Below are 12,231 nucleotides of genomic sequence, written 5' to 3'. Positions count from 1 at the left end.
GGGCAAAGGCTTAGGTGGACACTGGGAGAAGGCCTAGGTGGACAGTGGGAGAAGGCTTAGGTGGACACTGGGAGAAGGCTGAGGTGGACACTGGGAGAAGGCTTAGGTGGACACAGATAAGGCCTAGGTGGACACTGGAAGAAGGCCTAGGTGGACACTGAAAGAAGGCTTAGGTGGAGACTGAGAGTAGACTTAGTTGGACACTGGGTGAAGGCTGAGGTGGACACTGGGAGAAGGCTTAGGTGGACACTGGGAGAAGGCTTAGGTGGATACTGGGAGAAGGCATAGGTGGACACTGGGAGAAGGCTTAGGTGGTCACTGGGAGAAGGCCTAGATGAACACTGGGAGAAGGCTTAGGTGGACACCGGGAGAAGGCCTAGGTGGACACGGGGAGAAGGCTGAGGTGGACATTGGAGAAGGCTTAGGCTGACACTGAGAGAAGGCTTAGGCGAACACTGGGAGAAGGCCTAGGCGGACACTGAGAGAAGGCCTAGGTGGACACTGAGAGCAGGCCTAGATGGACACTGGGAGAAGGCCTATGTAGACACTGAGAGAAGGCTTAGGTAGACACTGAGAGAAGGCTTATGTGGACACTGGGAGAAGGCCTAGGTGGACACTGGGAGAAGGCTTAGGTGGCCACTGGGAGAAGGCCTCAGTGGACACTGGGAGAAGGCCTAAGTGGACACTGTGAGAAGGCCTAGGTGGACACTGGGAGAAGGCTGAGGTGGGAGAAGGCTGAGGTGGACACTGGGAGAAGACTTAAGTGGACACTGGGAGAATGCTTAGGTGGACCCTGCGAGAAGGTCTAGGTGGACACTGAGAGAAGACCTCAGTGGACACTGAGAGAAGGCCTAAGTGGACAGTGGGAGAAGGCTTAGGTGGACACTGGGAGAAGGTCTAGGCGGACACTGAGAGAAGGATTATGTGGACACTGGGTAAAGGCCTAAGTGGACAGTGGGAGAAGGCTCAGGTGGAGACTGAGAGAAGGCTGAGGTGGACACTGGGAGAAGGCTAAGGTGGACACTGAGAGAAGGCCTAGGTGGACACTGAGAGAAGGCCTAGGCGGACACTGAGAGAAGGCCTAGGTGGACACTGAGAGAAGGCCTAGGTGGACACTGAGAGAAGGCCTAGGCGGACACTGAGAGAAGGCCTAGGCGGACACTGAGAGAAGGCCTAGGTAGACACTGAGAGAAGGCTTAGGTGGACACTGAGAGAAGGCGTATGTGGACACTGGGAGAAGGCCTAGGTGGACACTGGGAGAAGGCTTAGGTGGCCACTGGGAGATGGCCTCAGTGGACACTGTGAGAAGGCCTAGGTGTACACTGGGAGACGGCTTAGGTGGACACTGGGAGAAGGCTGAGGTGGGAGAAGGCTGAGGTGGATACTGGGAGAAGGCTTAAGTGGACACTGGGAGAAGGCTTAGGTGGACACTGGGAGAAGGCCTCAGTGGACACTGGGAGAAGGCCTAAGTGTACACTGGGAGACGGCTTAGGTGGACACTGGGAGAAGGCCTTAGTGGACACTGGGAGAAGGCCTAGGTGTACACTGTGAGAAGGCTTAGGTGGACACTGAGAGAAGGCTTATGTGGGAGAAGGCTGAGGTGGACACTGGGAGAAGACTTAAGTGGACACTGGGAGAAGGCTTAGGTGGACACTGCAAGAAGGTCTACGTGGACACTGAGAGAAGACCTCAGTGGACACTGAGAGAAGGCCTAGGTGGACACTGAGAGAAGGCCTAAGTGGACAGTGGGAGAAGGCTTAGGTGGACACTGGGAGAAGGTCTAGGCGGACACTGAGAGAAGGATTATGTGGACACTGGGTAAAGGCCTAAGTGGACAGTGGGAGAAGGCTTAGGTGGAGACTGAGAGAAGGCTTAGGTGGACACTGAGAGAAGGCCTAGGTGGGCACTGAGAGAAGGCCTAGGCGGACACTGAGAGAAGGCCGAGGTGGACACTGAGAGAAGGCCTAGGCGGACACTGAGAGAAGGCCTAGGTGGACACTGAGAGAAGGCCTAGGCGGACACTGAGAGAAGGCCTAGGTAGACACTGAGAGAAGGCTTAGGTGGACACTGAGAGAAGGCGTATGTGGACACTGGGAGAAGGCCTAGGTGGACTCTGAGAGAAGGCGTATGTGGACACTGGGAGAAGGCTTAGGTGGCCACTGGGAGAAGGCCTCAGTGGACACTGTGAGAAGGCCTAGGTGTACACTGGGAGACGGCTTAGGTGGACACTGGGAGAAGGCTGAGGTGGGAGAAGGCTGAGGTGGATACTGGGGGAAGGCTTAAGTGCACACTGGGAGAAGGCTTAGGTGGACACTGGGAGAAGGCCTCGGTGGACACTGGGAGAAGGCCTAGGTGTACACTGTGAGAAGGCCTAGGTGGACACTGGGAGAAGGCCTAGGTGTACGCTGGGAGACCGCTTAGGTGGACACTGAGAGAAGGCCTTGGTGGACACTGGGAGAAGCCCTAGGTGTACACTGTGAGAAGGCTTAGGTGGACACTGAGAGAAGGCTTATGTGGACACTGGGAGAAGGCCTAGGTGGACTCTGGGAGAAGGCTTAGGTGGCCACTGGGATAAGGCCTCAGTGGACACTGGGAGAGGGCCTAAGTGGACACTGTGAGAAGGCCTAGGCGGACACTGGGAGAAGGCTGAGGTGGGAGAAGCCTGAGGTGGACACTGGGAGAAGACTTAAGTGGACACTGGGAGAAGGCTTAGGTGGACACTGTGAAAAGGTCTAGGTGGACACTGAGAGAAGACCTCAGTGGACACTGAGAGAAGGCCTAGGTGGACACTGAGAGAAGGCCTAAGTGGACAGTGAGAGAAGGCTTAGGTGGACACTGGGAGAAGGTCTAGGCGGACACTGAGAGAAGGATTATGTGGACACTGGGTAAAGGCCTAAGTGGACAGTGGGAGAAAGCTTAGGTGGATACTGGGAGAAGGCTTAAGTGGACACTGGGAGAAGGCTTAGGTGGACACTGGGAGAAGGCCTCGGTGGACACTGGGAGAAGGCCTAGGTGTACACTGGGAGACGGCTTAGGTGGACACTGGGAGAAGGCCTCGGTGGACACTGGGAGAAGGCCTAGGTGTACACTGTGAGAAGGCCTAGGTGGACACTGGGAGAAGGCCTAGGTGTACGCTGGGAGAAGGCTGAGGTGGACACTGGGAGAAGGCTGAGGTGGACACTGGGAGAAGGCTGAGGTGGACACTGAGAGAAGGCTGAGGTGGACACTGAGAGAAGGCCTAGGTGGACACTGAGAGAAGGCCTAGGTGGATTTTTTTTTGTATTGTATTGGTTTATTTGAAAACCTTTACAAATCTTTTACATAGAATCATAAAAATGTACATATAGGCAATATATTTATAAGGAATTAAAATGCACATTAAATAACACAAAAAGATGTAAAGCAAGCAAGGCTAGGCGAATTGATAAGAGAGCGTGCATGCTGCCACTATTTAACAGCACAGGAAGCCTGGGAACTCAGAGATGAGGTGATAAGTGAGGCGCTGGGGGTAACATACGCTGCTATGCAGTTCGATGCCTGAAGGCAAGTGAGGCCGCAGGCGAGGCAGCGTGCAGAGGCCTTGGCTGCCACGAGCAGGGAAGCAGAGCTCTTGATGGCTATGTTGCCACCATGGCCCGCGGCTCAGGTCCCAGCATGGCCTCCAGCCTATCTTCCATTTGCCCCATCCAAACCCTGCATGCCTCACAGCGCATGACACCAGGAGGGCAGCCCGCGGGTGAACAAGAGGCAACAAAGGGGGGCCACAACCCTGTGACATAGCCAGCGCCACGTGCAGCAAAAACGATGACTCTCAATGTTTGTTTATCATTCATGGTGTTCACAATGATGTCGTGCCATTTGAACTCATCATCATATCTGCTGTGAAGAGTAATACATCATTCTTTCTTTGTCATGTGAGCTGAGTCGTCATTTCACTTTCTTGCAGCCTTGCACATGGTAGCTTGAAAATGGGTCAGCTGGCCACAGGGGCTTTCCTCGCTTTCTGGCCTGGTGCATCTGTGTGCTGGCGCGGGGCTTCAGCCCCATGCCCATTATGGCCTCCTAATGTACAAACATTCTGTGGGTGAGTGCCCACCAGCTACGGGCTGGACCTGTAGCCTGCCCATCTGGTCATCATACATGGGGGCTGGATCAGCATTCATGGAAGCTAGTGTGAAACAGCTGACAACCACAGCATCACATAATGCAGATGCTGCATCCCTCTGGCCACCACAGCATCACATAATGCAGATGCTGTATCCCTCTGGCCACCACAGCATCACATTATGCAGATGCTGCATCCCTCTGGCCACCACAGCATCACATTATGCAGACGCTGCATCCCTCTGGCCACCACAGCATCACATTATGCAGACGCCACATCCCTTTGGCCATCAGCAGCATCACATGATGCAGACGCCACATCCCTTCTGCCATTAGCAGCAGCACATAATGCAGACACCACATCCCTTCTGCCATCAGCAGCAGCACATAATGCAGACACCACATCCCTTTGGCCATCAGCAGCATCACATAATGCAGACGCCACATCCCTTTGGCCATCAGCAGCATGACATAATGCAGATGCCACATCTCACATAATGCAGACGCCACATCGCTTTAGCCATCAACATCATCACATAATGCAGACACCACATCCCTTTGGCCACCAGCAGCATCATATATTGCAGACGCCACTTCCCTTCGTCCATCATGTTGACGCCACATCCCTTTGGCCATCAGCAACATGACATAATGCAGACGCCACATCCCTTTGGCCACCAGCAGCATCATATATTGCAGACGCCACTTCCCTTCGTCCATCATGTTGACGCCACATCCCTTTGGCCATCAGCAACATGACATAATGCAGACGCCACATCCCTTTGGCCATCAGCAGCATCACACAATGCAGACGCCACATCCCTTTGGCCACCAGCAGCCTCACACAATGCAGATGTCACATCCCTTTGGCCATCAGCAGCATCACATAGTACAGACACCACATCTCACATATTGCAGTTGCCACATCCCTTTGGCCATCAGCAGTATCACATAATGCAGACACCACATCCCTTTGGCATCAGCAGCATCACATAGTACAGACACCACATCTCACATATTGCAGTTGCCACATCCCTTTGGCCATAAGCAGCATCACATAATGCAGACGCCACATCTAACATAATGCAGATGCCACATCCCTTTGGCCACCAACAGCATCACATAATGCAGATGCCACTCCCCTTTGGCATCATGCTGACGCCACATCCCTTTGGCCATCAGCAGCATGACATAATGCAGACGCCACATCCCTTTGGCCATCAGCAGCATGACATAATGCAGACGCCACATCTCACATAATGTAGACGCCACATACCTTTGGCCATCAGCAGCATCACACAATGCAGACGCCACATCCCTTTGGCCACCAGCAGCCTCACACAATGCAGATGTCACATCCCTTTGGCCACCAACAGCATCACATAATGCAGATGCCACTCCCCTTTGGCATCATGCTGACGCCACATCCCTTTGGCCATCAGCAGCATGACATAATGCAGACGCCACATCCCTTTGGCCATCAGCAGCATCACATAGTACAGACACCACATCTCACATATTGCAGTTGCCACATCCCTTTGGCCATCAGCAGCATCACATAATGCAGACACCACATCCCTTTGGCATCAGCAGCATCACATAGTACAGACACCACATCTCACATAATGCAGATGCCACATCCCTTTGGCCACCAACAGCATCACATAATGCAGATGCCACTCCCCTTTGGCATCATGCAGACGCCACATGCCTTTCGCCATCAGCAGCATGACATAATGCAGACGCCACACCTCACATAATGCAGACGCCACATCCCTTTAGCCATCAGCAGCATCACCTAATGCAGACACCACATCCCTTTGGCCATCAGCAGCATCACATAATGCAGACACCACATCTCACATAATGCAGATGCCACATTCCTTTGTACATCAGCATCATCACACAATGCAGACGCCACATCCCTTTGGCCATCCCAGCATCACATAATGCAGATGCCATATCCCTTTGGCCACCAGCAGCATCACATAATGCAGACGTCACATCCCTTTGGCCATTAGAAGCATCACATAATGCAGACGCCACATCTCACATAATGCAGACACCACATCGCTTTAGCCATCAACATCATCACATAATGCAGACACCACATCCCTTTGGCCATCAGAAGCATCACATAATGCAGACGCCACATCCCTTTGGCCATCAGCAGCATGACATAATGCAGATGCCACATCTCACAACATGCAGACACCACATCGCTTTAGCCATCAACATCATCACATAATGCAGACACCACATCCCTTTGGCCATCAGAAGCATCACATAATGCAGACGTCACATCCCTTTGGCCATCAGAAGCATCACATAATGACGACGCCACATCCCTTTGGCCATCAGCAGCATGACATAATGCAGACGTCACATCCCTTTGGCCATCAGAAGCATCACATAATGCAGACGCCACATCCCTTTGGCCATCAGCAGCATGACATAATGCAGATGCCACAATTCTTTGGCCATCAGCAGCATCACAGAATGCAGACGTCACATCCCTTTGGCCATCAGAAGCATCACATAATGCAGACGCCACATCCCTTTGGCCATCAGCAGCATGACATAATGCAGATGCCACATCTCACATAATGCAGACGCCACATCGCTTTAGCCATCTACATCATCACATAATGCAGACACCACATTCCTTTGGCCATCAGCAGCATCACATAATGCAGATGCCACATCCCTTTGGCCACCAGCAGCATCACACAATGCAGACGCCACATCCCTTTGGCCATCAGCAGCATCACATAATGGAGAGGCCACATCCTTTTGGCCATCAGCAGCATCACACAATGCAGACGCCACATCCCTTCGGCCACCAGCGGCATCACACAATGCAGACGCCACATCCCTTTGGCCACCAGCAGCGTCACACAATGCAGACACCACATCCCTTTGGCCATCAGCAGCATCACATCATGCACACGCCAAATCCCTTTGGCCATCAGCAGCATCACATCATGCAGACGCCAAATCCCTTTGGCCATCAGCGGAATTTCATCATGTAGACGCCACATCCCTTTGGCCATCAGCAGCATCACATAATCCAGACATCACATCCCTTTGGCCATCATCGGCATCACATCATGCAGGCACCACATCCCTTTGACACCACATCCCTTTGTCCATGAGCAGCATCACATAATGCAGACGCTGCATTCCGTTGGACATCAGCGGCATCACATCTTGCAGGCGCCACATCCCTTTGGCCATCAGCGGCATCACATCATGCAGGCGCCACATCGCTTTGGCCACCAGCGGCATCCCATCATGCAGGCGCCATTTCGCTTTGGCCACCAGCGGCATCCCATCATGCAGGCGCCATTTCGCTTTGGCCACCAGCAGCATCACATAATGCAGACGCCACATCCCTTTGTCCATCAGCACCATCACATAATGCAGACGCCACATCCCTTTGGCCATGAAAAGCATCACATAATTCAGACGCCACATCTCACATAATGCAGAGGCCACATTCCTTTGTACATCAGCAGCATCACATAATGCAGTCGCTACTTCCCTTTGGCCATCATGCTGACGCCACATCCCTTTGGCCACCACAGCATCACATACTGGAGACGCCACATCCCTTTGGCCATCAGCGGCATCACATAATAATGCAGACGCCACACGAGGGACAGGTGTAGCCACAATTATGGAAAGATGTCAATGTGCAGATCACATCCGAGAGTGATGATAAGTAGGACCGCAGGACACAGGTTGACTGTAAGGAGTGAGCAGGGGCCTTTTCAGTGGGTAACCACTATTCCCCCTGGAGAAAGGGGACTCTACATAGCAGCCGGGTCTCCCCAGATCTTCCACCCGCCCAGTACCAGCGTAGTTCCCTTTCACTCTCAAGATGATGCTACCTGTGTCACAAAGCATCTGCACATTGACTGAGTGCCCGTGTCACATTGACTGAGTGCCCATGTCACATTGACTGAGTGCCCAAGTCTACGGTTCCTGTAGATGTGTTCCTTCGGTGGCAACAGGGGATGTGAGACCCACGTGACTGCAATCACAGGCTCCACACACCACAGGAAACCGTGCCATGCCAGAGCATGTGTCCACTATGGCAGCCGTGGGCATGCATCAAGTGGCATTGACATTTGTTGCCTCACAGTTGAGAGGATCAAATTGAGGGCCTCATGCAATCCCCTGGAATGTGAGGACTGGGAGATGCCAGAGGCTGTGCCACTGGTTCTCTCTAAGGAGCCCATTGAAAGAAATGCAAGGAGCTGACAATTGTAACAAATAGTGGCAAGGCATGCCGTCGCATTGCTGATGAGGTGACAGCCTCCTCCCACTGTCGAGTCATCTCAAGGATTATATGGGGTGGGGAACGGAACCTCGAGATTGGCCTCCTCATCTGCCATTTGGAAAAGATTGATCCTCCACCTGTATATCCTTCCCCTTCTCTGCCTCCTTTCCCTCCTCCATCTGTATATCCTTCTCCTCCTCTGCCTCCTTTCCCTCCTCCACCTGTATATCCTTCCCCTCCTCTGCCTCCTTTCCCTCCTCCATCGGTATATCCTTCTCCTCCTCTGCCTCCTTTCCCTCCTCTGCCTGTATATCCTTCCCCTCCTCTGCCTCCTTTCCCTCCTCTGCCTGTATATCCTTCCCCTCCTCTGCCCCCTTTCCCTCCTCTGCCTGTATATCCTTCCCCTCCTCTGCCTCCTTTCCCTCCTCCGCCTGTATATCCCTCCCCTCCTCTGCCTCCTTTCCCTCCTCCGCCTGTATATCCTTCCCCTCCTCTGCCTCCTTTCCCTCCTCCGCCTGTATATCCTTTCCCTCCTCTGCCCCCTTTCCCTCCTCCGCCTGTATATCCTTCATCACCTCTGCCCCTTTCCCACCTCCGTCTGTATATCCTTCGCCTCCTCTGCCTCATTTCCCTCCCTGCCTGTATATCCTTCCCCACCTCTGCCTCATTCCCTCCTCTGCCTGTATATACTTCCCCTCCTCTGCCCCCTTCCCTCCACTGCCTGTATATCCTTGCCCTCCTCTGCCTCATTTCCCTCCTCCGCCTGTATATCCTTCCCCACCTCTGCCTCAATCCCTCCTCTGCCTGTATATCCTTCTCCTCCTCTGCCTCCTTTCGCTCCTCTCCCTGTATATCCTTCCCCTCCTCTACCTCCTTTCCCTCCTCTGCCTGTATATCCTTCCCCTCCTCTGCCTCCTTTCCCTCCTCTCCCTGTATATCCTTCCCCTCCTCTACCTCCTTTCCCTCCTCTGCCTGTATATCCTTCCCCTCCTCTGCCTCATTTCCCTCCTCCACCTGTATATCCTTCCTCTCCTCTGCCCCCTTTCCATCCTCTGCCTGTATATCCTTTCCCTCCTCTGCCTCCTTTCCTCCTCCGCCTGTATAGCCTTCTCCTCCTCTGCCTCCTTTCCCTCCTCTGCCTGTATATCCTTCCCTTCCTCGGCCTCCTTTCCCTCCTCCGCCTATATATCCTTCCCCTCCTCTACCTCATTTCCCTCCTCCACCTGTATATCCTTCCCTACCTCTGCCGCTGTCCCTCCGCCGGTGAATCCTTCCCCTCCTCTGCCCCCTTTCCCTCCTCCGCCTGTATATCCCTTCTCTCCTCTGCCTCCTTTCTCTCCTCCACCTGTATATCCTTCCCCTCCTCTGCCTCATTTCCCTCCTCTGCCTGTATATCCTTCCCCTCCTCTGCCCCCTTTCCCTCCTCTGCCTGTATATCCTTCGCTCCTTTGCCTCCTTTCCCTCCTCCGCCTATATATCCTTCCCCTCCTCTGCCTCCTTTCCCTCATCCGCCTGTATATCCTTTCCCTTCTTTGCCTCCTTACCCTCCTCCGCCTGTATATCCTTCACCACCTCTGCCCCTTTCCCACCTCCGTATGTATATGCTTCCCCTCCTCTGCCTCCATTCCCACCTCCGCCTGTATATCCTTCCCCTCCTCTGCCTCATTTCCCTCCTCCGCCTGTATGTCCTTCCCCACCTCTGCCCCTTTCCCTCCTATGCCTGTATATCCTTCACCTCCTCTGTCTCCTTTCCCTCCTCCGCCTGTATATCCTTCCCCACCTCTGTGTCCTTTCCCTCCTCCGCCAGTATATCCTTCCCCACCCCTGCCCCTTTCCCTCCTCCGCCTGTATATCCTTCACCTCCTCTGTCTCCTTTCCCTCCTCCGCCTGTATATCCTTCCCCTCCTCTGCCTCATTTCCCTCCTCCGCCTGTATATCCTTCCCCACCTCTGCCCCTTTCCCTCCTCTGCCTGTATAACCTTCACCTCCTCTGTCTCCTTTCCCTCCTCTGCCTGTATATCCTTCCCCACCTCTGTCTCCTTTCCCTCCTCCACCAGTATATCCTTCCCCACCTCTGCCCCTTTCCCTCCTCCGCCTGTATATCCTTCACCTCCTCTGTCTCCTTTCCCTCCTCCGCCTGTATATCCTTCCCCTCCTCTGCCTCATTTCCCTCCTCCGCCTGTATATCCTTCCCCACCTCTGCCCCTTTCCCTCCTCTGCCTGTATAACGTTCACCTCCTCTGTCTCCTTTCCCTCCTCTGCCTGTATATCCTTCCCCACCTCTGTCTCCTTTCCCTCCTCCACCAGTATATCCTTCCCCACCTCTGCCCCTTTCCCTCCTCCGCCTGTATATCCTTCACCTCCACTGCCTCCTTTCCCTCCTCCGCCTGTATATGCTTCCCCTCCTCTGCCTCCTTTCCCTCCTCCGCCTGCATATCCTTCCCCTCCTCTGCCTCCTTTCCCTCCTCCGCCTGTATATCCTTTCCTTCCTCCGCCTGTATATCCTTTCTCTCCTCTGCCTCCTTTCCCTCCTCTGCCTCCTTTCCCTCCTCCACCTGTATATCCTTCCCCTCCTCTGCCTCCATTTCCTCCTCCGCCTGTATATGCTTCCCCTGCTCTGTCTCCTTTCCCTCCTCCGCCTGTATATCATTTCCCTCCTCTGCCTCCTTTCCCTCCTCTGCCTGTAAATCCTTCCTCTCCTCTGCCCCCTTTCCATCCTCCGCCTGTATATGCTTCCCCTACTCTGCCTCCTTTACCTCCTCTGCCTATATATCCTTCCCCTCCTCTGCCTCCTTTGCCTCCTCCGCCTGTATATACTTCCCCTCCTCTGCCACCTTTCCCTCCACTGCCTGTATATCCATCCCCTCCTCTGCCTCCTTTCCCTCCTGTGCCTGTAAATCCTTCCCATGCTCTTTCTACTTTCCCTCCTCCGCCTGTATATACTTCCCCTCCTCTGCCACCTTTCCCTCCACTGCCTGTATATCCATCCCCTCCTCTGCCTCCTTTCCCTCCTGTGCCTGTAAATCCTTCCCATGCTCTTTCTACTTTCCCTCCTCCGCCTGTATATCCTTTCCCTCCTCTGCCTCCGTTCCCTCCTCCGCCTGTATATCCTTCTCCTCCTCTGCCTCCTTTCCCTCCTTCACCTGTATATCCTTTCCCTCCTCTGCCTCCTTTCCCTCCTCTGCCAGTATATCCTTCTCCTCCTCTGCCTCCTTTCCTTCCTCTGCCTGTATATCCTTCCCCTCCTCTGTCTCCTTTCCCTCCTCCGCCTGTATATCCTTCCCCTCCTCTGTCTCCTTTCCCTCCTCTGCCTGTATATCCTTCCCTCCTCTGCCTCCTGTCCCTCCTCCGTCTGTATATCCTTCCCCTCCTCTGCCTCCTTTCCCACCTCCGCCTGTATATCCTTCCCCACCTCTGCCCCTTTCCCTCCTCTGCCTGTATAACCTTCACCTCCTCTGTCTCCTTTCCCTCCTCTGCCTGTATATCCTTCGCCACCTCTGTCTCCTTTCCCTCCTCCGCCAGTATATCCTTCCCCACCTCTGCCCCTTTCCCTCCTCCGCCTGTATATCCTTCCCCTCCTCTGCCTCCTTTCCCTCCTCCGCCTGTATATGCTTCCCCTCCTCTGCCTCCTTTCCCTCCTCCGCCTGCATATCCTTCCCCTCCTCTGCCTCCTTTCCCTCCTCCGCCTGTATATCCTTTCCTTCCTCCGCCTGTATATCCTTTCTCTCCTCTGCCTCCTTTCCCTCCTCTGCCTCTTTTCCCTCCTCCACCTGTATATCCTTTCCCTCCTCTGCCTCCTTTCCCTCCTCTGCCTGTAAATCCTTCCCCTCCTCTGCCTCCAT

At 54.0% G+C, this 12,231-nt stretch overlaps 1 protein-coding gene across 1 annotated transcript; it reads right to left on the bottom strand.

Annotated features, from left to right (window-relative positions):
* Positions 1-11,835: 11,835 nt before the first annotated feature.
* On the bottom strand, positions 11,836-12,231 carry LOC138493090 (octapeptide-repeat protein T2-like). The gene has a single exon (XM_069620305.1). The coding sequence runs from the start codon at positions 12,229-12,231 to the stop codon at positions 11,836-11,838; it is 396 nt and encodes a 131-aa protein (XP_069476406.1).

This window comes from Ambystoma mexicanum, chromosome 10 (genome assembly GCF_040938575.1).
Source record: "Ambystoma mexicanum isolate Mex_15411 chromosome 10, UKY_AmexF1_1, whole genome shotgun sequence".
In the NCBI taxonomy this organism is placed as follows: Eukaryota; Metazoa; Chordata; class Amphibia; order Caudata; family Ambystomatidae; genus Ambystoma; species Ambystoma mexicanum.
The sequence above is the reverse complement of the archived record's forward strand: the minus strand, read 5'-3'. Positions and strand labels throughout refer to the sequence as shown.

Coding starts and splice junctions, on each gene's coding strand:
- LOC138493090 (XM_069620305.1), bottom strand. CDS start 12,231: ATGGAGGCAGAGGAGGGGAAGGATTTACAGGCAGAGGAGGGAAAGGAG.